This window comes from Poecilia latipinna, unplaced genomic scaffold (assembly GCF_001443285.1).
Source record: "Poecilia latipinna isolate Pla-1442-1.1 unplaced genomic scaffold, P_latipinna-1.0 Scaffold571, whole genome shotgun sequence".
Lineage (NCBI taxonomy): Eukaryota > Metazoa > Chordata > Actinopteri > Cyprinodontiformes > Poeciliidae > Poecilia > Poecilia latipinna.
Genome location: NW_015113187.1, coordinates 373,403 through 401,269, shown reverse-complemented (window position 1 = coordinate 401,269; position 27,867 = coordinate 373,403). Strand labels below are relative to the sequence as shown.

The 27,867-nt window shown below is 42.5% G+C and overlaps 1 protein-coding gene across 1 annotated transcript; it reads right to left on the bottom strand.

The window, feature by feature from the left end:
• Positions 1 to 1,787: 1,787 nt before the first annotated feature.
• LOC106953238 (uncharacterized) lies at positions 1,788 to 27,500 on the bottom strand. The gene is made up of 4 exons (XM_015041846.1): positions 26,266 to 27,500; positions 25,290 to 25,381; positions 10,971 to 11,146; positions 1,788 to 1,998 (listed from the first exon to the last, which is right to left on the bottom strand). The coding sequence occupies exons 1-4, from the start codon at positions 26,717 to 26,719 to the stop codon at positions 1,803 to 1,805; spliced, it is 918 nt and encodes a 305-aa protein (XP_014897332.1). The 5' UTR covers positions 26,720 to 27,500; the 3' UTR covers positions 1,788 to 1,802.
• Positions 27,501 to 27,867: the final 367 nt, after the last annotated feature.

Below are 27,867 nucleotides of genomic sequence, written 5' to 3'. Positions count from 1 at the left end.
AGGCATGTCTTTACGGCTATGTGTTGGTCGTGTTTTAGAAAAATTTGCGTCTAATTTCACTGGCAGACAGAATCAGAGCCAGTGGCTGATCGGATTGGACTTGTATACAGACACAAATCAAGCTGCTTAGGCAGCCTGTTAAATCTCCCTTTAGAGCTCAAACAGGCCGATTTTAGGGTCTTGTCACAGGGCGTGCTGCGCTAACGCCGTCCCCCCATCATCACCCCGCGTTTACCTCAACCTACTTTTCTCCTTCATTAGAAAGAACAAAAAAAATCTGGTGCAGGGTTTAAAAATCTCCATTAGCTGATTAGGACAGATTTTTGGTAGGGTGGGGAGAAATCTGTCCCAAACGGGGGTCTAAGACTCTGCCTAAGCTGGTTGTGGCGCAGTCTGATAGCCTCCTCCTTCTAACAGCTCCACCTGATATCACAGGCACCGTATGGTCAATTAATCCGGCAGACAGAGGCGCAGCGCACAGGGAGAGGGTATGGAGGTGTCAGGTCGGGGTGATTATGCCACTTGCTGAGCCTCCAGCTAGTGGGGACAAGATGAAGAGGGTCCAACTACGGAGAGACTTAAAGGAAATGTATTGGCTCCATAACTGATTGATCTAAAGTTTGTTGGAATAGATAATGACATGTTTTTTTGTTTTAAATGCGTTTACCTACTTTATGTTGTCAGACTGGTTCTATTTAAGTGGTTTATTGACTCTACAGGGAGCAGGCCAGGCTGTGGCCACTGAAATGAACCCTGTTTTTCTAAAAACTAACTACTGTTTTCAGAGTTAACTCAAGGTTTTTCACACAGGGACAGGTTGGCTGGGATAACATTTCTGTTCTCCGATATTGAAAATATATGGTGTTGTAAAAACATTTGGCATATTAAATGTTTATAGATGCAACTTTGAAGTAGTATGGGAAAACATACAAATAGTAACAATTATTTTAGTTACTAGTTATTCCATTAACCATTCTGACATTTAATAAGATTTTAAAAAATGGCACATTCAACAGATTTTTTGTTAAACCACTTAATAATTTTTATATGACATTAGAAATACATTAACAGCTAAATGACTTAATTATTAGTAAATCTGAATCAGGTGAAGCTAAATCTATACCACTTGAGGAGTTTTGGTTAAAACACATTTACAGAAAAAGGTGTTTTTATATTAAACGCACAATTTTCTCTTAATAACTGCTCCAAGTAAGTTGTTTTTTTCAGGAGATTGCCTCTTTTTGAGCCTGTTAGCGATCAATCGATTACTAAATTAGTTGATGAATGTTTTAATAATCGATTCCTCGCGGTTGATCCGATTAATCGTTTCAGCCCTACATACAGAACACAATCCTTACCATTGAGTTTTGTAATACTAGCCAAAATGCGACAGTGACACGCAACACGGAGGTGAGCTCCGTTCGAGGAACAGTGACCAACGAGTAACCTCAAACGGTTTACCTGACAAATAGCTGTAATTAAATGCAGTCTGTGTCCTATGAGTAAGCTGCAAGAAAGGCTATTAGCCTAATACATGCACACTGTGGTTCCTGGGCTCACATGAAACCAGATTAAAAGCAAACAAAGCTATTTATTCTGAAGTAATTTAAAACAGGGGGTTTAACATGAAATCCTGGGGTGCAGCAGAGAATCTGGGAAGAACATTAGGCGATCAACTTAAGAGTGACCTTTAGGAAGGAGTAATAAGCTTATCGTCAGTTCCCTCAGCTGAACAAATCAGCGTTAATTGCAGAAAATGGAGCATGTACATGTGCAACAGGAGTTATAAAAGGCGGCATCTATCATAGAGCTAAATGCGAAGGCAGAGAGAGGGGGACTTTTAGAAGAGGAAAGAAGCAGGAGAGAAGGAAGATTGTGGGTTTCCTACCTGTGTGTCGAGTACTGGTGCTGTGGTCAGAGGCTGACTGCTCCTCGGGCATACCGTGCTGTCTGGTGTGGTGCAGGTTGGAGATAATTGTAGAGAGGTCACCGTCCCGACTGGAACAAACACACACAGGAAGGGACAGCGCACTGAGAAAGAAGCTACAAACTTAGCAAAAACAAAAAAAAAAAAAAAAAAAAAAAAAACACGCGCTCATTCGACCAGATTTAACCAGAGAAATCCTCGACTCGGATAGAGCGGCGCTCAACTAAACACAGACTCGGCTGCTACAGGTGGCCGTCCTGTCGGCCGCCTCTTAGCTCTGAGGTCTGTAATACACTGTGACAGACTACCGTATCCAGCACTTTCAGCTCTCATCCCCTGCTCATCTTACGCACTAAGATGTATTAATGAACATATTCACAACTCATAAGGAGTTTAGCAGCTTAAAACCTTAATATGGCTCTTTTAAAACCGTAGCTACTGATGGCTGCTTATCAGAAATATGGTAACTACATTCCGTGAAAAGTTGTCTCAATATTCATATATTCCACCAAACGACAGTGTCAAAACAATGGCCTTCACTGTTATATTTAGTAATTAGTAATGCTTAGCAGAAAAAAAAAAAAAAACGACACAATCTTAGCTTAAGGTTTTACTTCGACCTTAACATGAGGTTCCTCACAAGCAAAGGAGTCCAAAAGCAACATGTTGTGTCCTTCATCACCAGACGTAGCATTAGGAGAACGGTTTGCAGGTCAGGCCTCCATTTGACTGAGCCGTGTCCTTCCAAATTTTCTATGTCCCGTTTTTCCTAAACTCCTCACACAACTGTGACATGGAGCCGTTTCATTTCCAGTCTGATTACCATCCTGATTGCATTAAAATGGAATAATCATAGGAAATAGGTGCTTAGCGTTTGCGGGGCGTATGTCAGCGCCGGAATATGAGTTGTTAGTGCTGTGGCAAACCATCTCTACGGAAGCTGAATAAACCCTGGTTTAAGGTTTAAAGTGCCGTTAACAACTGTTCTTCAAACCTTTTCACATTTTGTTCCATGTGGTTTTATGTGACAGACCAACACCACAATATTGCATAATTCTAAATATAATTTATTGGTGTCAAAGGGAAGGATTTCTAAATATGCATTATGCCCTTGTGTTCACCCTCTTTTACTCTGTCACCCAAAAATAAAACAAAATGTTTTTAAAAGTCACCATCTGCGTGTAATTTTTCCATCCCATTATAAATGCAATTTAACTGGCAATACGAGGCTAAACTTGAAAACTGATGTTTACCAGGGGTCAGTGATTTCAGCTAAGACTTTACTTTTTGACACTATTAATCAAACCTGCAGTGAAAATATCAATTATCCACAGCTTCCTGAAAACTGACTAGCTTTTAGCATCTCAGCCATTAAAGAAATGTTAGCATTAGTGGCATTTGGAGCCCATCCAAAGGGAAAAGTAGATTATTAACACATAACATTTGAACAATCCTACCAAATATGGCGTCTGAGAAGTCAATTACAATATATTGGTAATGTTTTGCACACTTATCATGATCGTGATTCGGTAAATATTGTGCAGCTCTAATGTTCTCAAGTGATCTCCATGCAATGTTCCTGAAGTTGAGCTTTTCTGTCAAGAAGAATGGTGAAAAAAAACAGTCTTACGTTGTACATAGCTGGTAGAGATGTGCCTGAAGATATAATTGTTGTGAAAGGTGCTGCTACAACGTACTGACTCTGGGGGACACAAAATAATTGAAACAAAAACATTATTTTCCTTCCACTTAACAACTGCACTGACGCGTTGATCTGTCTCTAAAGATCCAGACAAAACCTTGACGTTTGTGGTTTTAAGAAGATCAAATTAGGAATACTTCAATGGGTATCAATGCTTTTGCAAAGCGATGTGCTACAACATACTAGGCTGCATTGTCACATTTTAATTTTTTTTCAGTAAATAAACGTGCTGAATTTAAACTTCACATATCAGCAGCATCCATTGATTCAAAACAAAAATCTCATTTAAATCCTTGAATGGTCTCCCTACCGAAATCCTCTTTGAAGTAGATTTTGGTACGACACGGTAAGCACAGTTTAACGGGGAAGAAGCGGTGAATGGTTCTTAGCTGCCACCACCGTGACGAGGCCACACTGTTTGCGGCTGCTGGATTTGGGTTTTTTTACAGTCCCATGATTACAGGCTCCCGCTGTAATGTCAGGTTTTCGGTCGCCAGGCTGTTTTCCACACACTAACAGTAAAGCTGAAGGGTAGTACTGAGGGCGTCACGCTGGCCTCACCAGTCACCTCTCAGTCACAGAGAGCCAGTGACTCAGAAAACAGCCCCAGACAAAACAGCCCCCTTCGGTTGCTAGGCAGGAAGACGCTTGATTGGACTTTGACTTCAGACTTTTTCGACTAATTACAGACTTCATTTTTAGGGTGTAGCTTGCTAAAATTGGTAGCTATCTGTGTCTGCGAGCCCCGTGATTTTCTTCAAACAGAAAACGAGAAACAAAGGAGGTTTGTTAAAAGTCGTACAATAACGTATTATCCAGGGAGTCCGGCAACAAAAACACAACTTCCACAAACACTACGATGCACCAGCCTAAGAAACTGCAGCCAAGTCAATCAGTCAGATAGCTGCTTTATAACACCACCCTCTGTCCATCATTTAAAGTGATCATGATAATGCCATCCTGAACTTCTCAGAGAGGTGACGGGGTTATTATCCCATGGCGAAGTGGCTCCTCTAAGCCATGAACGCCAAGGACATTGTTAGTTAGGTAATTAGTGCACTTCTCTTGAGCTGTCCCGCCTCAGCTTGGGCTAATGAGGGCTTAGCCCTATCCCCACCCACCTCTGCCCTCCCTCCACCATTCCTGTGGGTGGTGACAAGGTCATACTCGACTCATGGAAGATGGAGAGGGGGCTGGGGATGCGGTTTAAAACCCAGCCACCTGAGTCAGCGCTCCCTAAGGAGCTTCTGAGGCCACGGTAAACTGGGAAGGACGGGGGCCGCGGAGAGGATAGACGGGGTTATGTGGAGGCTATTGGACCTGGCGGCTAAGTAGGACATGAGCCGCCTCCTTATCACCTGGGCGCATGCCGGAGACAATCATCTCATCCTACGCTCATCCCTAAACTGGTCAATACCGGCCCTTCATCGGCTCACACAGAGCAGACCCGCTGACCCCAGAGACAGAGGGGCGAACTCAAAAATCTGTCCTGAATTTAACTGGTGTTCAACATCACTGATCATACCAAAACCCAGGATGATTTGATCTGTCATCCTAATGCCTTTGAAATCTGTGCTGGTATATAACAGCTTGATTTATATGTCCACCCCACAGGGGACGGAGCACATCTTGAATAGGTTGCTAGTGCAACACAGAGGCAACACAGAGACAAACTCACCCCGAAGGGCAATTAAAAGCCCTTTGGTGTTGAACTTGCCTGGTTTTGAAATGTGGAAGGAAGCTGGAGTACCCAGAGAAAACAACCATGCACTTGGAGAACAGGCAAAGTCCACCTAAACCTCACCAACTCCTCAGTCGTTTCCCTGCTTTTTGGCTGACATTAGTCCTGCTTCGCTTGTCTGCTTGATCATTTTTGGTCAATAATCAACTTGACTTTTGTAGAAAACATATCCAACTTTCACAAAGCACTTCGATGTTACAAGCAAAGTTCATTCCGATTTCATAACAAGTGAGATTGGTCGCTTTGTGGACACTGAAGACATTTAAAGTGAGCGACGGCCGCTGCAAAAGAGAACTGTGGAGAAAACAGGGCGACGTTAAAGCAAATCCTTCTTTCCTTATAAGTGGATGTGCTTCCCTCAGCGTGTACTTCCCTAAAGTACATCCTGCAATTTAAACCAGCCCAAGCAACATAAAAAGCCTCTTCCACTCACATTAGGAGTCAGCTCAGTATAAATGCACAGTAGTGCCCCACTGTGGCATTGGCACATGAAGCTGAGGCAGCAGAGCTGGAGGTCACAGTGTGAGCTGGCAGAAGCTGGCAGCCCGGCACCCTGACGCCATGTCTCACACCAACGCTGGGAAGGCGCTGACAGTCAGACAGCAGGGATGTGAGGGTGTGCGAGGAGAAATGGAAGCGAAGGAGACAGAGGAGCGGGGTTGTGAGTGCTGCAGAACATCTGGTGCTTACAGGTTTGCCGGAGACAACAGCCGGACTGTGCAGGCTGCTGAAACCGGTGCAGGTGGCCCGGCAGCAACAATCGAATACAGCCAGGCGAGATGCAATATTCACCGAGCAGAGCACAGAGAAGCTAACGTCTCAGCTGCAACACAACAAAGCGTCTAAAGCGGGACGCGTTCCGTTCCCGTTCGGTAGTTTCATTTATTTATTTATTTTTGATAGTTCGGCTGGTTCCTGTTAGCGAATGTGTTCGCACAAGTCACGCTCCTCGCCGTCGAATCAAGCGGGACTCAACAGTGAGCAGAAACGGTAATGAATAAATACAGAAATAGATACATAAATAAGTAAGAGTAGCCCGGCTACACTTCTCCCAGTTGTTCCTCTGCTGTACGGGCTGACATGAGGTCGATAAAGCAGCCAAGAGCGGGAAAAAAAAAATAAAAAATACATTGAAACAGAATATACCGCAATGCTGCCGTGCTGCACTGAAGTTCCTCACACTCTTTATGGAGTTATATATGTTTTACAAGCTGCCTTTTTAATATGCTTTTAATAACATTGAGAGATATTCATGTTTCAAGCAACATTTGATCCTTCGTGCTTCCACAAAACTCTAGCTTTACCTGACTTAGTATAATGTTACATTTTGAATGATAGCCTCTGTTTACTTCAAGTTAAACTCCTACTTTCAGGCTCTAGAGACAAGGCAAACGTTATTTTCCAGTAAATATATCTAAAATGATACAGTCCTACACTGAAATAATGAATGTTTTTGCTGTTAGCCAACACCCGATAAGCAGCTAAGATCTATTGACTGTGTTTCCATGGTAAACGCATGCAAACAAGGCCAACATGTTTCAAAGTGGAAAGCTCAGCTAAAAAGCTATAAAACCTCCGAGCTCTCTAATTAGCGCTTCAGGGGCAGGGCCATTTCCAGTAATATCACACTGTTCGTGACCCCTGACTGGCATAAGGTAATGACACGGCTGTTCGATAAATCCGGAGGACAAAATGTCAAACCCGTCATGCACAGAAAGTACACTATCCGTTTATTTCTCTTAATTTTCTTTTCTTTCAGAGGAGTCGGAGTCAATGCTTCTCCATGAAAAGTGTGCAGAGAAGCTGAGATCGTCATATTCTCCGACAGGAATGAGGCAAGAATTTAGTTGACGTGTGATACCAATAAAGTCTTCCTAATCTATGCGTTATCATTAAGGTAACTTTTCCCATGCAAAACTTTTCACTCAAGTAAAATTGGTGTCATGTTTGTGACAGAGACTGAAACAACTAACATGTTAATTTCTACCAATCAGAAAAACCAGGATGTTTGGGAGGGTTTTTATCTAGTTTTTAGGTCCTGGAAGGAAGGCATCATCAGCGGCTGCCAGATAATCACCCAGACTGACACAAACTCTAAAAATGGTTCTCCTGGCTCTAGAGTAAGAGGACAAGAACTTCGAACCGTCCACTCTACAACCATCACATTCAACCCACCACCGTGTTTCATTGTGACAGTAACCATAGTAATTTTGATAAGAGGAAGACATAAAAACTGTGACGTACTTTGATGCTGTGAACCAAAAGGTCAACGCATCGTTTGACTACAGCCATTCAACTCCAGGATCTTCTGATATAATTGATATTAATCTGTGATACCATAAAAAATAAAATAAAATACAAAAACCGGCTGCAGCATCTAAACCAAACCAAAGAAAGTTCTCCTCAGCTATGATGTTCTCAGAAGTGACGCCTCCCTCCTCCTACCCTGCGGAGATCCTGTCTACAAACCCCTGAAAAAGTATTCGTACTACCTGACCCGTTTCCAATTTTGCCTCATTACAACCTCAACTGAGTTTATTGGGAATATAATCTTGAAGGACAATCTCACACAGTCTAAGAGCTGCAAGTCAGAGAGCATCTCTGAACATCACTTTTTGAATCTTGTCAGATTTTTGGGTTGGAAATCTGGACTTTGACTGGACCACACAAACTCATGAGCATGCTTTGATCTAAGCCATTCGCTGAGGCTTCTGCTCTATGTTTACGGTTATTTTCTGGTGGAAAGTGAATCTCTAACCCAATCTGAAGTGTTTTTCAACCTCAAAGTGTTTTTTTTTCCATCTCCAAATAGACTCTGACCATATTTCCTGTTTTTGACCAGAAAAAAAAGCATGATGCTGCTACCACCATGGATCTCTGTCTTAGTTTTTGGTCTGTTCTGTTGAAAACAAAACTTCATATGGCTTTCTTATTGCCACCCTTCCATAAAAGTCAGATTGGTAAATAGCACAAGTAGTAGTTGGTAGATTCCCTGATCTATGATAGGGAGACATTATTGTGATGCAACGTATTGGTCTCTCACATGAAATCCCAATAAAATACCCCCAGAGTTTCTGGTTGTAATTTGACAAAATTTACAATCTTGCCAAATTTCTTGACTTAATTATCTGGTGGTTTCTATCGCCGAAGACGATGAAACAAATTTATTCAAGAACAAGTGAACCAAACCTAAAAAAGAAATCAATAAAATCTGTAAATAATCTGTGAAAGGAGGACAGACTGACAGAAGGTTTTTTTCAAAACACATGTCTGACTGATCTAAATGCCTCTTTTATGCTAATTAACCATAAAAGTCAACACTGCAAGTTAGCACTCACTCTAACTTGACTAAAAACGGGAGCGGAGGGAGAGCGCTGGAGCAGCACAAAAGACCCGTTTCTCAGTTAGGAACCGAAAATTGCCATGACATATCTGATGTATGTATTAGAGTACAGTAATAGTAGACAAGTTGTTGCAGCTGAGTGGGTGTGACAGACCTCCCGTCAGCCCCGATGATGTGAGGGAGAGGCAGCACAGATACACTGACACATGTACACAGAGGCCCTGTATTTTTCACATCCATTGACCAAATCCAATTTGTTAAGACCCTTCTACGACTCACTTACGAAGCTGCGGTCAATGGAAATCACATTTTCATGATTGGACATCCCATTATCCTGTTTGTCCAGACCCACGTCGGAGGGATAAAGCCTGGCCCAGACAGATGCCAACGACAGACCGGAGCTACGGCTCCAGCGTGTCCGCCGCCTTTCAAAAGGGTAAAAACCTGATATATTAGTCATAAGTGTTCTTTAAATTCATTATCATCTTAACACGCCAGCGGCACAAGTGTCAGGGGGAGGGGAGGCCCTCTTAAACGAGGTTAGTGGATCCATTTAAAGCTTCACAGTTGCTGTGCTGTCCGCCGCGTCACACGCAAGCCTCAAGAGAAGGAAAAAACATCCCCCATTTTAACAAGGTTGCACAAGCTGTTTGTGATGCAGATGGGGATTTTCTGAATTCATCAATGAATGGATTCAGCTTCATATCGGCCAAATATAGCTCATACCCCCCCAAAAAGAAAAAAAAACTCGTACATGGATGCAATGTGAGTAGAAAATCCACGTGGTAATGATGAAACCATAAATCGAGACAAATTAAAAAGAAATCTACAACCTCATGAGTTTTGGAAGATTGTGTGAGTTTGAACATCATCTCAGGTCTTTGTTTGTACTTCCTCTGCTGAGTTGCGCAGCATTTCAGAGGGTAGAGATGAACTCCATCACAGGTACGAATTAATTACACAATCAAACTAAAATTACCCATCTTTAAACCATGTAAAATAGATCATAGTACAACACCAAACATAAAGGTAAGCCATACTAAGAACTCCATCCTGATCAACACCCTCCAATCAAGCTGCTCCCCATCAACACGCAGCTTAAGAAGAAGCAGACCGAAACTCAGCCAAGAAAGATATAAGATTTAAAAAGCAGCAGCATTAACAAATAAACAGCTTCAAGCTTTCAGTAGCTGGTCCAAGCTCAAATTTAGCATGCGTTGTTGAGGCATGACTCCCTCTCTGTCTGAAAAACGAGCCAACTGTACCCAAGTGTTCAGCAAATGGTGCTGATCGAGGATTGTTTGTTTCAGTCTAGCAAGCCAAGCCACCACGTCGTGAGTAGTTTTTAAAAATCTCAGCCCAGCTTTGTGTGCACACCTTGCAAAACCGTGTTGTAAGGTTTGCTAAAACAATTTGGGTTTTCCTGAACAAGTCAAGACTGTTTTACCCCTTACAATGACAGTGAGTGATTGTATTGGCTGCTGCAGCTCATGGCACTAGCAATGTATTTTATCATGTTCAAGGCAAAGCGTCGAGTTTATGAAGAGTTGCCTTTGTGAAAGTTTTATCTCAACACCACCAACTGAAACTGCACTGAAACTTGTTACAAGACAAATGGTCAGTGACTCATATCAAAACAGAGAGCAGAAACGCTAACTGAAGTTATCCAATTCAGCAAATCCCTTTGGATAATAAAGTTCATTGAAAATCGCAGCTGTATGGAAAAGAAAAAGATAAAGTTATGCAGGTTCTAGACATTGGTTCGTGGCATTGTCAAAAATAATCTTTGGATATGTTGGTACAACATAACCTGGGCTTCCTGGAGATGCTATGATAAGGACAAAACAGCTTTAGATTTTTAGGAAAAACGAACAGCTACGCTGACATCAGTTCAATGTGTTAAAAGCCACATATTTCAAATACAAATCATGCAATACTGATAGTGTGTCTTATCAGACAGAGACTCTGCATATTTGCTAAATTACTCAGATCAGTGTAGGGGACAAAAAAATCCTGACAGGGGCATTCCTCTATGAGACACAATATTTCTGCTTACAGGCAAAAGGACGAAACCTTTTTAGAAAGTGACGCATGGAATTTACTTCGTATTAATTTTATAAAATAAACAAAACAAAGATGGACAGAACCAAAGCTCCAGAAACTGGAGGCTTTTCAGGAACACAGCTGCCATTTTTCATGTCGAGAAGAAGAACCTGTCCACAGACGGTATTGGCGTCACAACTTAGAGGTGCCTTACCTTTTTCTCATGATATTGTAATGCAAATCCTCCTCCTGCTTGATGTGGGCATGATCCCCGCTGGCCCGCTCGCTGCCTTCGCTGTCGTCACTGCTGAAAATTGAAGCCAGTTCCTTCTTGGGCACCCGGTTGGGCGGAAGAGGGATGGTGCGCTTCTCTGCCAAGCGCCCGCGGTTCTGCAAATCACACACCAGGAGAAAGTTTAGCAAGTTAATCCAGACAACTCAGAAACACGTAGGAAACTTGTTTCATGTATATGAGTGTTGTTTTAAAATGTACAAACAAAAATTAGGTCACCAATATTTTATTGGGATATTAAAGTAATTATTTTTCATAAAATGCGGACAGCTTCTTTTATCATTTTCATTTTATGGATGATATAAAATTTAAAAAAATCTAAAATGTTTATTAGTAAAGTCATACAAAGTTATTCTGCTCAGCAGCAATTAAATGAGCAGTAAATATATTTGTCAACTTTTTCTTTACAAAGTTCTGGACACCAGTAACGAGAAAAAATGCTCCAATCTTAAGTATAATTTAATCTAATTGGGTACTGCTATATAAGGTTTTATTTTTCACCCCGTTTTTGATTCCCAATTAGGACAGCTCATGTCTTCTGATAAAACCAAAATAACTCTCTGCATCCTCCTGTTGGCAGATCTCATTTATTCGCTCAACAAACCTAATTTCCTAATAGCGGACGATGATTGGATCAGGCTGTCATGGAGGGTACGAAACGTTCTTTAGGCCATAATCAATTGACACGCGGTTGGTACAAAAGCTCCCATGTCCAATGGCAGATGGCTCCGTTTTGTCCACAAAAAACACTGACAAATTTCACAACACTCATTTGAAAAACAGTGATCATTTTACAATATCAGAAAACTGAGAAACTTATAAGAAATGTATAAATTAATATGAATTGAGAACGATTTTTATGTTTTCATATGTCATATTAAACTCGGATAGCCATCTGTATTTATGCTGTTTTAAAATAGTACAGCAATGTGGTATGATGTTTTTAATATAATCAGTTCATTTCTCTCTTGTAGTTGCATAGTTCTGGGGCTTTATGGAGCTAAATAATACTAAAAATCCTCATATTTTGAGTATAATTTAATTTAATGCTAACTTCGTTTGTTGGGATTTTATATTGCACCTCGTTTCTATTGTTTTATTGGTTCAGAACTTCATTTGAGCCAGTCGGCTCTTCTGTGACAGATTATAACCTCATATCAAACCAAAATAACTCTTCAGTTTTTATTTACTGAACCAACCAAACTTAATTTCCAAACAGAACACCATGAGTAGATAATTTAAAATGACGTTAAATTATCGGTTGCCAAAGTGGGTACGAAACGTCCTTCAGACGCGAACTGGTTGATAAATGGTCAGCACAAAATGTCCCGTGGCAGACAGTTTCAATTTGCTCACACACAAAAACAATCTGTCTATTACCCAGAATCACAAAAGTACAGTGTCATTCGGTTTAGGAGATATAAATAATAAACTGCTAGGAAGCCCAAATAAATGTAAAACAAATTGGGAAATGAGGTTATCTGTATTTATTTATCTGTATTGTAATATGACAGGATTTTCTTCCTTCTCCTTTTGTTTGAATTTGTAAGTGAACACTGATGTATGTAAGTGGCATTTAAAAAAAGAAAACATGTACATTCTCTGAATCAGCTCACATTAATGCATCAGTGTTTTACACTTTAAATCAAATGGTCGGGGTTTAATACACAGAGCATTTTGATTATAGCTGCCAGAATTAGAGAAAAGAGATTTAGTCGAGTGTGGCCCTGGGGGAGCACCAGAGTAAAGCTGGGTGACCTTTAATGTGACCTAAAGAGGTCACTGCAGATTACCGTGGTGCCATCGGGGAGGAAAAAGGCGAACAGGGGCAGGAATGGGAGCAAAGGGAAAAACTTAGCTGAGAGGAGCGGGAGATGCTGGGAGTAAAGAAGAATGAGTCAGAAATTGGAGAAGAGCAAAGGAACAATAGGCTGAAAGGACAAGCTAACACAGGAGAGAAGGCGAGCAGATGTGGGTTTGTACAGGAGGAGAGAGCAGATGAGAGAAAGTACAGAAATAAAGGAGAATGTGGAGGGTCGAACATTAAAGAGAGCACTTCGAAGTAGGAGCGCCTTGTCCAGTGTGGGAGACTGGACTTGGATTGGAAACTATATTCTCTTTCACTCTCTGTGCCTACATCTCTGCTCTCGCTCCCGGACGCCTTCGAGCCCTCCAGCTATCCCTTCCACCACACGCAACCCCACACTCCTCCACTCCTTCCTCGCTCCATCCATCCATCCCAGGAGGAGCGGTAGCTTGAGTGGCAGGCGGGGGCAGGAGGAGGGATATGGGGGGGGCTCCTAGCCAAAAGGCAAACAGGTGCAGCCCCTCTGGAGTATCTCAAATGGCAGACATTAAAACAAGTTGGGGGAGCAGAGAAAGATGAAAACATCCCTTAGGATGTGCAGGCCACAGGGTTCTGCACATTGCTTTCCTTTTTCTGCTTTGCCAGGAAAGAGATTTTTTTGCCTTTCTTTTACTTTATTGCAGTATTTTACTGCTGGTGGGTTTACACAAGTTGTACGCCGGCGTCTAAGGATACCGGTTTTACTTCCTGACACCACAGGTCCGTCCTAGCAGTAGCAGGAAGGATCTGCCACTGCTAGGAAGCCCAAACAGGACAACAGAAGAGGTAAACAGCGACAGAACATCACTTCCGAGCAAATGAGGACTTCTGGTCAAGACCAAATTTCTTCACACTGTCAGGAAAAAAACACTCAAGTACACATGTGAACTTTAAACTCCACATCCGCAGATGTGATAGTGCGTAAACTCTTTCTCACAACTGTTCAGGTTCCTTAAAATTCCCCTCCAAAGCAGAGGGGCTTTACTTGGAGCAAGCATGCGATGCAGTGCATACAAGAATAGCTATTCTAAGCGTAGTCGTGACTGCGCCTGAGTGTGTGTGTGCGTGCGTGCGTGCGTGCGTGCGTGCGTGTGTGTGTGTGCGTGCGGAGACAACCACCCACATGGCCGTGACATACCCAGGCTGACAGCCCCCATCCCTTCCTCCCTCCTCCCGGAAAGCCCCAATCCTTTCTTTAGTGGCACTGACGCAGAACCGGGGGTGAGCTCCCACTGCTTCCGGCAACACTTCCGTAGCACGGAGGAGGGCTCTCCGAAACAAAAACATGAAGCAGAACACACCCCTGGCGGCCCACGCAGGCGTGCTTGAAGGAAGAGCGCCGAGCATGTGCACGCACAAACACACGGGGGTGCTTGCTGAGCCCGAGCAACCTTGCTGTGTGTGTGGTCAACCTCCTTTCAGCCATGGAAAAAAGTCTCTCATAAAAGTCCCACTAAAAGCACCTCTATGAATATCGCCTCCCACGCTTTCAGTCTGACAGTCAAGCAGCCAAGAAATATATCTAGGCTTCACGTTTAGATGCCAAAAAGAAAAAGAGAAACACATCCATACAGAGGTACATGCACGGAGACACACAAGATAACACGGATCCAAACAGCCTCAACAATTAAACTGAATATGCAATACGGGACAATTATGAAACGATATTTAAACCAACTAAAACATTTTAGACAATTAGCCACATGGGCTTGTTATAATTTACAACCTACTCTGAAGATATGCACTCTATACTAATCAGCCAATCTGATTTTTAGCTCATTGTTCATAAGTATTCTGTACTAATCTGTGTATGAAATGACAACAAACACACCAGATCTAACCATTTCAGTACATTTTCACCGTCTCCTCCACGGCTCCTTAAATATGTGAGTGCTGGACTCTCTGATTGGCCTAAATAAACACGTCATACTGCAGCACAATGGCATCCCAGAAAGTTGAATAAAAGCATTTTTAACATGACCCTGAAGTGTTACGTTTAAGATACGTCTGGTCTGAATGCATCATCTCCTGTGTGGATGAATCATCTTACTTTACAATTTATGACTTCAGAATGAATCATCTTACTTTACAATTTACAGATTCAGAAGGATTTTTACAAGAATCTATGATTACTTTAACCAATGCAGCGTTTGATGTGTTCACTCTGAAATGTGAGCCTTTCGTTGCACATTGAAAACCTTGAACACAAACAGGGGATAGCATGCTAGCTATCGTGATAGGCTGTTTACAGCTAAGTCAGTTCCTAAGTTAAATCATTATGACAGGAAAACAAATAGAATTTTTCTTATAAGTTCTGCAATGTGATGTGAACATGTGATCTTTTGACATTTAAATTAGCAGATTTGCAGATGATACTGTGTTTTACTAGCAAAAAGAAAGTATTAAGATTATGCTGTTTAAATGCTTCAATCCCTCCCTCATGACTCATGTCTGCAGAAAATGTGTGCGATGTGAGCCAACAAAAGCACACAAAGGCCGGTCATGGTCACAAATTTTGTTGGACGGTGAATTATCCCAGAACTTATTGCGATAAACGATAATATTGTTGTTTTGAGACCACTTTCAAGTAATATGGTAGCAATAATGGGATAATAATCCAAGAACACATTCTGAAGAATCAAACTGGAACTGGAAGACATTTGAAATATTGAAAAATAAAGAAAGAAAACAACAGAAACAACAAATAGAATGATTTATGAAGTCTCTGTAAACAGAATTATCATTCAAACAAAAGGATGGTTGAAAGCAGAGCACCAAACTGAAGTCTTTTATCATTCAGCTTTTAGTAAAAAGAAAGAGAAAAGAGAAAATGACAAATCAAGCAAATGAAAAATGATTGAGTTTCTTTCAATTTCTCATGCAATTAATTGATGTATTGTTTATTGTGACAGGCCGAGGCGCATAATAATAATAACTTATTGTATCAAATACTTTTTTGTTGTCAGCTCTCTCTTAAAGTGCTCAATGGTCTGTGGCATTCTCACAGAGAAAAAAAACAACAGACGTGTTGCAATTCACTCCTGAACCATGACTCGGTGTGTTTTGATTCAACAGAAAGCAATTGGATATGATAAAATTGATGAGGATGGAAGACACTATGGCGTTATACTGAATGAGAATCATTACTAAACAAAGAAAATCTGTTTCTGCCCCGGCGTATCAGGCTAGTAGGATTCCACAACAAGTACTGAAACTATTGGCCACAGTGCAGTGTTAAAAATATGTATTTATAAATAGAAAAATGTCGCTGTTTTCAACCTACATAGAGGTTTAATGTGCCACACTGCTGCTGCAGTTCTCCTCCCACACAATAGGTGTTGCTACTGAAGACAATAATGCTGCTATGGCAGCAACCTCTCAGTCAATATGAAACAGACTCTTCTATACTATAGACCACTCGCAGCAGGAAGGATTTTTAATAAACACTTATTCTTATACATGTCAATATTTTAGTTCTCAATAGGAAAAAAGACATGTGCAAGTAAAAACAGAGACTGAAACTTCACAAAATCTGATGGGTGCATTTCTAATAACTACGCATCCTGATATCAATGATCAGTTTTACTAACTAAGCAGATTCGATCACAGCTTAAATAATTGTAAATGTACAGATTCAGTTTTGTGGGAGGAGGAGTGTAATAGTACTAACGGACAAAGTCTCAGCAATAAAAATTATTGCTCTTGCAGCACAGATAGAAAACTTAAGAAAGAAGTGGTAACGTTTGTGCAGGAATATTAAAAAACTTATTTTTTAAGACATAAGGAAGTGAGCCGATGCAGACATACATAAACTTTATTTCAGATGTTAAATATTCCAACAACAGGTGGGGATTCTTTTATGTATTCATGTTTTGAAATCATTTTTGGCTCTACTTTGAAATAACAACTAGGAAAGATGGTTGTTACAAAGCGGTACTTTGTCACTCATTTGAAGAGTTTAGTCAAGATGTGGAACAAAAGGTCACAGAAAATTAAAATGAGGCAAAAGGTTACATTTTTCGGTTCTTCATTATTCTATACCTATAGGAATATTGTTCTCTAAGTAGAGATACACAACATATATAACATACATTTCTGCTGTGGCGATGTTGCTAAGGCGTCCTTTTGCAGCAGGAGAACATTTTAAAGCCAACAAAATGCTTTTCAGACAAAGAAAGACGTCAACAGAAGCCAGGCCAGCGAGGGTGTTTTTCTGTTCAAGGAGACATCATAAGCTTTCCCTCAAAATTTTCTTCAGACTTTTAAATGAGCTCTTGGTGGAAAAGTGAACTAATGAGTGTGTTACTTTTCTTTTTCCCTCCCTCTCTTTCTCCTTGCGTTATTTCCTGAAAGGTGCAGTAGCCCGCCGCTGGCTCCAGCTAGCGTGAGCAAGCACACACCCACACGCACACAGCAGTAGCTGCCCATGACATTCCTGCAGCTGCGCCGCTCTCTCCCAGCCTCACACGCGCCCCCCCGGCAATCTCCCTGGGGGACGAATGCCTAATGAGTCACGCGCCTGTCTGCTGTTACCTCGCAGCCTGTGTGTGTGTGTGTTTGTGTGTGTGTGTGGAGGCAGGATGGCGGGCCGACTTGGCGCGAGCACTGGGGGGGAAAGGGAGGGGGCGAATGAGGGATGGAGATGGAGGGAGGGAGGGAGGGAGGGAGCGTGAGGACGGTGGGAGAGGGAGTAGAGGCGGTCATTACAGCGATAACCTAAGAGCTTTGAAACAGGGCCAAAACAAACTATTACTTTGCCGTGAGTAAAAATCCTCCAATATCTAAAACTCCCAACTCTTCTTTGGCCAAATTCCCCGCCGTCTTTATCACAAAATAAAACGTATGGACAAGACATTTTCACCGGTTAGCGTATGAAAAACGGGATTTTGATTAATGTTTGTGAGCGTTTGGACAACGTGAGAGCAGTCAGCAGGCAAACATGACCTGCTGTAACCTTGCTACTGTGAATAATCAGCTTAAGTAATGGTTTGATTTGAGTATTAACAAGGTTCACAGTAAACAGATTTTCCCAGAAACTCAGTCAAGACATTTATTTTATTCAATGTGAGCATAATGTCAGAGAAAATAAGCAATATTAGAAAATCAAAAGGAGAAGTCAGAATAACAGTAATAATGGCGGCTAAGCTGAACTGGATGACTCTTCTGGTGACCGTCCAGAGACAATGGAAGCAAAAGAGAACAGCACACTATACCGTACAGGCCACAGAAAAGCTTGAAATCCGCCTCTTTGGTTATAGTCAAATCATATGTGAATAGATAAACAAACTTGACAAGCAACTGGTGAAAAAATGCAAACAGAAGCCTCATGGTTCTGAGCTACTGGTGGCCAGTAAGTCCTGTTTGCTTCTGTACCTGAGAAACAAATCACATCCTTTGTGTTTTTAATAGATTTAAATGTCAATAAATTGGACCTGAAACTGGTTTGGGTGCAGTTGTTAGCTGTGTTACCTCGTAAAAAAGGTCCTGTGATGTAAATCCCAGCCAGGGCCTTTTTGTTCACAGTTTGCATGATCTTCCATTGCATGCATGGGTTCTTTCTGGGTATTAGGTTAATTGTGCACTTTTAATTACCCTGACGTGTGTGCGCGCGCAAGCGCTATTATTAGTTCTGTGTGTCTCTGCGTTGCTTGTGAAAGGCTTTCAAACTTGTAAAGTAAAAATTATTTACTGGAAATAATATTTTTTTATATATATTGGCATTCCCCTTTTCACATAATTTCCCAAAAGCACGTCTTTTTAACTTGCATTAATCGGCATTTTATATCTACTGTTGATCGGTTCAAACTTCTTTTGTTACTGTGGTACGATCCATCAACCATCCGCTGTTTCCTACAGAGACACTTCAGCATTGACTTATGGGTTTAATGTCCATCTATCAGCCTGTTGGAGTTTCTTCCATATATCCCAAAGAAATAAAACTAAATATCTATCGACTTTTTGAACAATGTAACGTAATGTGATCCCACCAATCTGAAAAGCTACAAAGGTGAAGCTAGCGAGCTTTTTATCTAAGGCAGTGTATGTTTAAACTTCACATAAATGAAAGGCAGAAACACACAGGCGGTGGTATGAAATTCAAGCTTGATGTTTAGATATTCTAAGTGTGTGATGCATTTTAGTCTTTCATACAGCAAAAAAGAAAAAGGTGCCACTTCATAGACGCAACAATTAGTCGACCACGTGATTACGTACCAATGCTTCATGAGGTAAAAATGGATAACAGCGTGTGTGATGAACAAACAGACTATGGGCAACACTTGGTTGTTGAAGGCCATGTGTGAGAAGGGGGGAAAAAAAAGTGAGAAAGCACTGTAGGGCAAACAGGCATGCGACCAAGACCCACGCCTCGCACACACAAGGAAGGGCGCGCACACGCACACGCATACACCAACACGCGTGCTCTCCTGCACACTCAGCCCCCACGCGCTGAGCCGAGCGGGCAGTTGCAGCCCAGTGGAGCGGCACAAGGCGGGGGCCGGGGAAGAGGAGGGGGGCTGGTTCGAGGGAGGGGAGGGCGAGGGGCGGCGAGGTGGAGGCGAGGCTGCCGGCTCGGCGCTGGGAGGTCAGTGCCGGTGCAGCCAGGCGTGCAAGCGCGCCTCTTGCTCTCCCCCTTCCCTCTTGTTTCTTTCCTCCCTTAGTCTATCGGGTGGGTGTGTGTATGTGTGTGTGTGTGTGTGTGTGCCTCCTCACTGAGTTTGCCAGAGGAAGGCTTCAGACAGGTAACCACTGTGCCATTCCTTTCCCCCTTAGCTAACCAGGGAAGGACGAGCCAAGAGAGACGACGCTTGATAAAGGATGAAAAGTGTTCAAATTGATCTCGTCACGTAGAAAGGTCTTCATTAAAGTTTAGCAATTTAGAAATCAGCTCATAAAGGCAAGATAATTACACAGATTTGCTGTCTGATCTTCAGAGAAGCAGCAGATAACCTCAGCTACGGCTTTAAGGGAGAAGACCAAAACTTCACCAAATGAAGCAACTGAAATTATGGAAAATTCCCAATCTAGTCGCAGCCTGTTATCCTCCCATACTTAAGTGAGTTTCTGAATGTACTGATTAATGTGCGAAATGTGGAAGATTGACATAACAGGCCTGCTGGTGTACATCTGCGGTGGCAGAAAGCAGCCAAAACTATCAGTGGAAATCACATGCCGAAAGAGGCTAGCACATATTTCTCCACACACCACACACAGATGTTGGGGAGGCGGCTTTTCAACAGACACCGCCATGGGCGTCATCGCAATAAACCACATTAGGCTAATAGACAGATGCTCCGGCATATTTGAGCCATATTTTAGCAGAGTGCACACCCAAACGCTCACACTCGCATCAATCACATCAGTGCACTTGCACGGTGTCACACGGAGCATGCAAATAGAGACAGCATCTTCTAGCACGGAGAAGGACGCATCCCGACGCTAACGGCTAACCTTTTTTTTTTTTTTTTTTTTATAATTCTGAGTTAATAATTCATACGCAGGAAGTCTCGCACACGTTCAAACTAAACTGTGTGAAGCAGAGGACTAATTTGTCCAATCGAGACACACAACGAACGTGCATATTTATATTTGGTAACACTACGGTTCTACAGTCAGTAAATACTAATGTGCTGCTGTTACCATGGCATCGCTGGATCAACAACAGAAACAAAGCAACAAAAGATCCGCAAAGCAGATGGACTCTCTCCACAGCTGACTCCATCACGCAGGGAGCCTTGCAAAGAGTTTTCAAACACCTCAAACTTTTTCATATCAGATCTATCTGTGTCACATATTGCCTTAGATTGTAAATTCACAAAGTATGGACTTTGATTAGACCATTTCCTTTAGCCTTCCTATTGTAAACTTGACTGTAGGTTTAGGGTCATTGCCATACTGGAAGAGAAACTTCTGCCGCAATCATTTTACCTCTTAAAAGGTTTACTGAAATTACCTCCACCCACTAGCTCCCCACAGTATGATGCTGCCACCACCATGTTCCGCCGTTGGTTCAGGGTGATTTCGACCACACACAGCCTTTTGAACATATGTGGTCTAGAAAATTACGTTTTTGTCTTATCTGAACACCTTCTTCTAAGTCTTTGTTGTGTTTTCATGGTTTTCTTTCATCAATTACTTTCCTCCTACTCTTCTTAAAAGCCCAAATTAGTGGAATGCACAACTAAAACCTGTCCTGTGAACAGATTCTCTGTAGATCTATCCAACTCCCAAATACCAAATAAAATGAAGCATGAAGTCCGAGATTGAGACATGACCAAATGTGAAAAAAATCATCAGCGGATATAATTTTTATTTTATTTTTTATTTTATTTTTATTTTTTTGCAAGACTCTGAAACATCAGCAATCATCTATAATTTCACTGATTATAACAAATGCTCATGACGAAAAATATGTTGCGATAGACTGAAAGTTCAGGAGCAAAAAAAAAACCGTGTCTGATGTGCTATGATTGTGTGTTTGCAGTGAGTTTAATTCCACTTTGCCAAGAGGAGCCCTTGATTGAAGGAGGTCTTTACGAGCCGGAGGAGGGGAGCGCAATTTCCTCCCGGCCTCCGCCAGTTCCGCTGAAATAACAGAGCAGAGGAAGCCCAGCTCCCCCGGGACGAGACACACACACGGACACACTGATGCACACGCAAGCCCGACAAGGCGGCCAGCACTGGACTTACAACAATCATACACAAAGACACACCTACAAGGCAACCCAGACATACGAACAGACAAAAACTCAGACAAACCGCCAACTTGTGATAGAATAATATGTTGAAAGGTCAACCAGAGGTAAAGGTGAATCACCTACATGTGCACCATAATACGCTGGAATGTTATCAAAAGTTAATTTACTTCAATAATTAAATTCCATGAATGAAACGTTTAGATTCATCACACAGAAAGTGATAATATTTCACAGATTTATTTATGGGGATTTTGCCGCTTCTAGCTACAGAAACCCCAAAATTCAGATTCACAGAACATTAGAACATTAGAAATGGAAAAAAAATCCTCACAGAAAAGTCTCCACAAGGAGCATAAGGCACAAAAGAAAAATGCTACAAATACAGCTTTTCCACATGGTGCAAGCAAGCAGAATACTAACAGAAAGTTGAGTGGAAGGGAAAAGCATAGAAAAAACCTCATTAAAGTGTTTTGAGGAGAACCACAAGAAGGGAGATGCTGCTGGAGTCAGAGCTTTAAGACGTGTTGCATCCCTTTTGTAAAGCTTATGATCAGAAACATCTTGACAAAGTCCTCTTTACTGAGTAAATTTAGCATATTATTGGATTTAAAGCTTCCAGCGATTGGAGCAAGAGAGAGACAGAATCTAAGGTGCTTCAGATTTTTGCAGTTTTCGCAAAAAAAAAAAAAAAGTTTGGGTGCCATGTCATCTTCTGATGTTGATCCACCCATGTTTTATCAAATCCAAAGTCAGAGCAGAGGTAGACTGGGAAATGTGACTCTCATAATAACAACACATTTAGCAACAAATATTTAAAAAGTGGCTGAATTTGGACTTACAGCAAACACAAACGCCACATAATGAGTAGACTGTCCACCTTATCACCTCTTTACCTCTTAAAACTTTTTCTGCTGCACTAAACAAGAACTGCCAGCTAATATATGGGAGGCATAGAGAGTCTGAAGGTTTTATACTTAAATAGTCAACCAATAGCTACTGCAGTCCAGTAAGTTTGTCGCACTACTGTACTGCGCAACAAACAGTTGCATACAGTAATAACAATAAATTTAGGTTACATTGTGCAACCCTGCTGAAAACCGTCAGAAAGAGGCTGCTTTAATTTTCCAGCAGGATTTCCAGCCCACACAGCCAAAAGTATTAACACCTGCTACAATGACCAAGGTAGCAGAGTGATTGTCCTGCCAGCGAACTTTCCAGAACCCTACAGAGAATCTCTATTTTCAATAGAAAAAGGAGGAACACCACACTAAACAACGACGACGAGCTGAAGGCTGCCATTACAGCAACCTGGACTTCCTTTACACCTGAGCAGAGGTGATCGCCTCCATGCCACGCCGCACTGATGCAGTAATTCATGCAGAAGGAGCTTTGAGTGCATTCAGAGTACAGTACACAAACTTACTTTTAACTGTTTGTGTATTAAACTATTATTAGTCTGGGGTTTTATTAGCTGTAAGCCATAATCAGCCAAATTAACAGAAATAAACGTCTGACATGCATCACTCTCTGTGTACGACTTTACAACACAAAGCAGCGCCATCGTTTACCTATATTACGGCAATAAATAAACTCTTTTTTTTTTATTTATCCTAGCCTGATTTCATTGTCGAATCCAAGTAATCAGAGTTCCCTGCATTTCTGAACTCTTCGGCAAGTTTGTGTCGCGATGAGCAGCTTGTGGGCAGGCAGGTGAAACCTCTTCCCAACAGCTGCTGCACTTTATGATCGCTTGCCTCATGCCTATAAGCGAAACAAGATCACTCAAAGTTCAGCCGTCAAACTTTCAAAATAAATGTCGGCATGAGGTAATTTGTGTCAGTAGGCAGGCCCGTGTGTGTGCGTGCTCGTGTGTGTGTGTGCGTGTGGGTGTGCGTTAGAGCTCATCAGCGAGGGAGTGCTGCTGCTGCAGCCATGCCCTGAGGGGAGTCAGTCAGTGGGGAGAGAGGAGAGACGCCAGTACAGGCCATACAAGTCCCGCTGCCTTACCTCCTCCGCCTAACCCTCACTGCCTCGCATGGACCTGCCAACATGTGCGTCAGTGTGTGTGTGTGTGTGTGTGTGTGCGTGTGCGTGTGTGTGTGTCAGGGTAATATTAACTTGGTGGGTTAGGCTTTAGGCTTCGCCACCACACAAGGAGAGGGAGAGCAGGAGAAAAAGACTGCAACAACAACAACCTTAAGGCTCTCATATCTCTGCTTACGTAAGTAACAAAGTTTTCTCCGTCACGACTGTAATTGAAGTGGAACTGCACAAGCCACGGCAGGCCAAAAAAACCAATCACTCTCAAATCTGTAATGAGCCTAAACATAAGCGAGCACACTCAGCGCCTCAAAATAATAAGACCCCCGTCGATCTTGCGTAATCTGTTTTGGCTGAAGCCCTTCCGTTAAGGCGCAGGTCTCCGTTGTTGGCTGAAAGAAATGTCACCAGTTTTACCTATATCACTCAAACACCTCCGGCTTATCAAAACCGCCTTCGCCTTGCGTGCCTCGCACACAATAATCAGCGGTAGCCATGCTCAGTAGCTCGCTAAGCCTCTTACACCCTTCCCTCAAGATTAGTGCTTGGGAGCGACGACAGATGCGCTCCGTGGTGATAAAAACACACACACACACACAGTCGGCTGCACCTGTGTGAACAGATTTGACGGCGTGCTTGCTCAAAGCTGACACACAGACGCACAGAAGGAGAAAGAAAAAAAAAAAAAAACAGAGTGCGGGGATGCCATAATCGTGACACACCTGCAAGGCCTCAAGGTTTGGCTCGGCGCCCTGGTTCGAGCCCCCGAGGAAAGAGCTAGGCAAACAAGAGTTCAACGGCGGACAGGTGAGGAGGAAGCGGATTCAGTCGGGCTGAAATGAGTCTGACCAACAATATGTCTAACGTCTAGGGAGAGTAATTGGCAGCTTGGCGCCTTCAACTAAAGAGCTTTTCAGTGTGGAAAAGATGAGAGTGGATCTGATGTTCACGCTGAGAAAAATCACCATCAAAGTTGGCGTGTGAGCCTGTGGGGTCCTCACCATGAGGGGTAAAAGAGCCGCAGCTTCCACATGTTCGCACACAAATCCCTCTGAGAAACGTCACCAAGACTGGTCCAACTTTTAAACAAGCTAAACATCCTTTAAAAAGTTGTAACAATATTAAATCAGTCAGTAGTGTGTGAAACAGATTTAGAGGATCTCTGATTTTTAGCTGTAAAAGAATTGATGTGAATCAATACGAAATGAAAAACCATTTGTTTAGATATTGCCAAATCTTGACCTCATCTATGGAAACAGATCCACATATATACAACCATATTGAATCTAATCTCAATCTAATTCACTCTAAAGCATAAATTCACATTCAGATTCAATTAAAAACAATCCAATTGGTGGAGTTCTCCATCTAACAAAGTTGGACCAATCCCACACACAAACATTTTCTCTTTATTTCCAGTGAAGTAAAAAAAATAATAATTAAAACAAACAAGTGTTTTGACCCTAAATAACTGCGTTGTATCAATAAATGTTCTGTTTTGTATTGATTTTCCTTCGTAGGAGGCTGCATGACCCTCACTCAACAAACTTTTAACCGTTTTTACTCCAAACACAAAAGTAGCATTTGTGTTTCGATGAAATAAATAAAAGCAGCAAGTATGAAGAAAGGTCTGAGACGATGCTGCAGCAGCATTCTTACCACTGGAGACGAAATCCGGCAGCCAGGACAGTCACAAATCGGAGGGTGCACCTGTAAGATTCCTTTGGACATGAGAGTCTTGAGACTTTTTCCTGAAAACCAAGAGAGATGCACTTCAGTGGACATTTAGGAAGGAGTCAACATTTCTCCTCTGTCTCATATGACATTAACAGTTCAGGCTTTTCACATCTCCTGTAGATGAACTGAGCATATACTCAGTTAAGTTCCAAGATAATTGTACCCACTGCCCAGTGTGGGCTGCTAACGAGACTACTGTCATCTGTCCATAAGAACTGATATAACTAACTATTAGGCTAGCAGTTTGGACCTGGGGGCGCCATCCCTCCCCCGCACGCACACACATCTTAATGCGTCCTGCCTCTGCCTGTTTGTGTAAGAAAGAGTGCAAAAAAACTGGACGCAAATACACTAGAAAATGCATCCAAACAAGGCAAGATAACAATAACACAACAGAATGACAGCTGGTCAGATTATTTAAGAGCTAAAGTACCGAACTCCAGCTAAATTCATCCATAACATAAGCTATGAAATTGCTTGAAACACGTGTAAATGTGTCTAAAGTTACTTTAAATCCAGCATAAACTGCGTAAAGGCATCAACTCCCAAGCAGGACTCCACGATCCATCCCGCCAAAAACATTCAGTAAATATTTTTTATTTTTTTTAAATGCAGAGTGTCTTAATTTGCATCTATGTCTTACTTCCACCTCATCCCATCCAGATGCCCCGGTCTGGTGAGCGATCGCAGCCCAAAGTCTGTGTCAAAGCCTCGGAGGGAGTGTGGAGGCTACCCATGCGCCTTTTACCCATCTGTCTCCTTACGCACTGACGGCTGTAACCCTTTCACTCCAAAACCCAGCTCGCTTCGCGCAGAGTGGACTCCCTGAAGCTTTAAAGTGATGATAAAAAAATGTTTTCCTCCCCACAATATGAATGAAAGTTAGTGCCGCTCTTACCTTTGTGTCTAATGCTCCGCTTCCAGTCTTTGGCAGTCTCCCGTCCACTAACAAACTGGAACTCGTTGGGGGTGAGCCACTCGCCCCTGTATTTTATCGAGGGTCCCTTACTGCCCTGACACAGTTTGTTGATATAAAGCAAAGCCTTGTTCTCGCCGCACTCCACCTCGATGCACGGCTCCCCGTTGTCGAAGAAGGGCTGAAAGTCCGGGATGGAGGAGAACCTCTCCAGCATCAAGTCGTCCGTGTGGTGGTGGAGGTGCTGGTGATGCAGCGCCGAGTCGTGGAGCCCCAAGTACGCGCGGTGATGGGCGAAAATGTGCTCGTAGGGCGGCGGGTGCGGGGTCACCACGGGGATGGCGGTGGCATTTAAAGGGGCCAGGTATTCGGACTGGTTGAAGGCGGTCAGAGCCATGTCGTCTCCATCCAGCCGCTCCTTCTTGATGGCAGGCATGTTAGTGGGAGCCGAGCGCCGGGAACGAGTGAGAAGCTGCGCGCCCGATCCAACTTGAGCGTCCTCCTGGCGTGCAAGCGGGGCTGAGCCAGACTGGAAGACGCGCCGCTCGGTTTTACGCAGAGGAGCCCCCGTGTCGCCGTGAGAGAGCGGTCTGCTGAAGTTGCCGGATAGATTCCCATTCAGTAGTTTCCAGCTCGCAGCGGCAGCGTCGCAGCTCTCCTACCTCCCACATTTAATCTCGCTCGCTCTGCTAATACCTGACATGCTGGGAAGCCCTGAGCCACTTACATTAGGTTAGATCACCACTGCTCAGAGTGACTCGTCCTATCACATTTGGGTAAAAATTAAAAGATTTTTTTTTAATTATGATTATAATGAGGCGAAATTTAAATAAAGCCAGACCAATTACTTCCAAGGGCAAGTAGGGAGTTATATATATGACCAGTATTCAGTTTCACAGCTGATCTAAAAAATAAAAAAATAAAAAAAAATTAAATAAAAATTAAATAAACCACATTGCCACACGTTTTCAATCAGAAACCAAACTCAAACTGAGAAATTTTTTTTTTGCGTCATTAATGCCGCTGTAAGTTTAGAAAGAGTTGTTGAGATTCAGACTGCTGGGTGTTGCTGAAGTCACGCTGAAGTTCACAGACCCAGACCAAACAAGATTTGCACTCTCCGCCGCTTCTCAACTTGGCCCATTTAAACAGCGGAGGCTTGGCGAGAGCGCGGCGCAGGAAGGAAGGAGAGGGGGGCGGGAAGGAGGCCTGCGAGGGACGGCGCTTCAGCGACAAAAAAAAAAAAAAGAAAGAAAAAAAAAGCATGCAGGAACCGTGAACTGGGAGCATGAGGAAGTATAACCTGCCACGAACTCAACAGATTAAAAAGAAACAAGCTAACGGTTTCATTTCCATCTACAGCCACTGTTCAGCATCAATGAACAGAAATATTCTGTAAAACTAGTCAAAAAGAGTTTAGTTTATGTTGCAGCTATAAGTGACATGAGCTCAAACTGGGATTTTATTGACTTTGACACTTACTAATTTCAGCAGGCGCCGGAACTGAGAGCAAAAGTATGATTATCTACATAGGACATCATTATATATAAAGGCTGAAAAATATACATACAACGCGTTAATGTT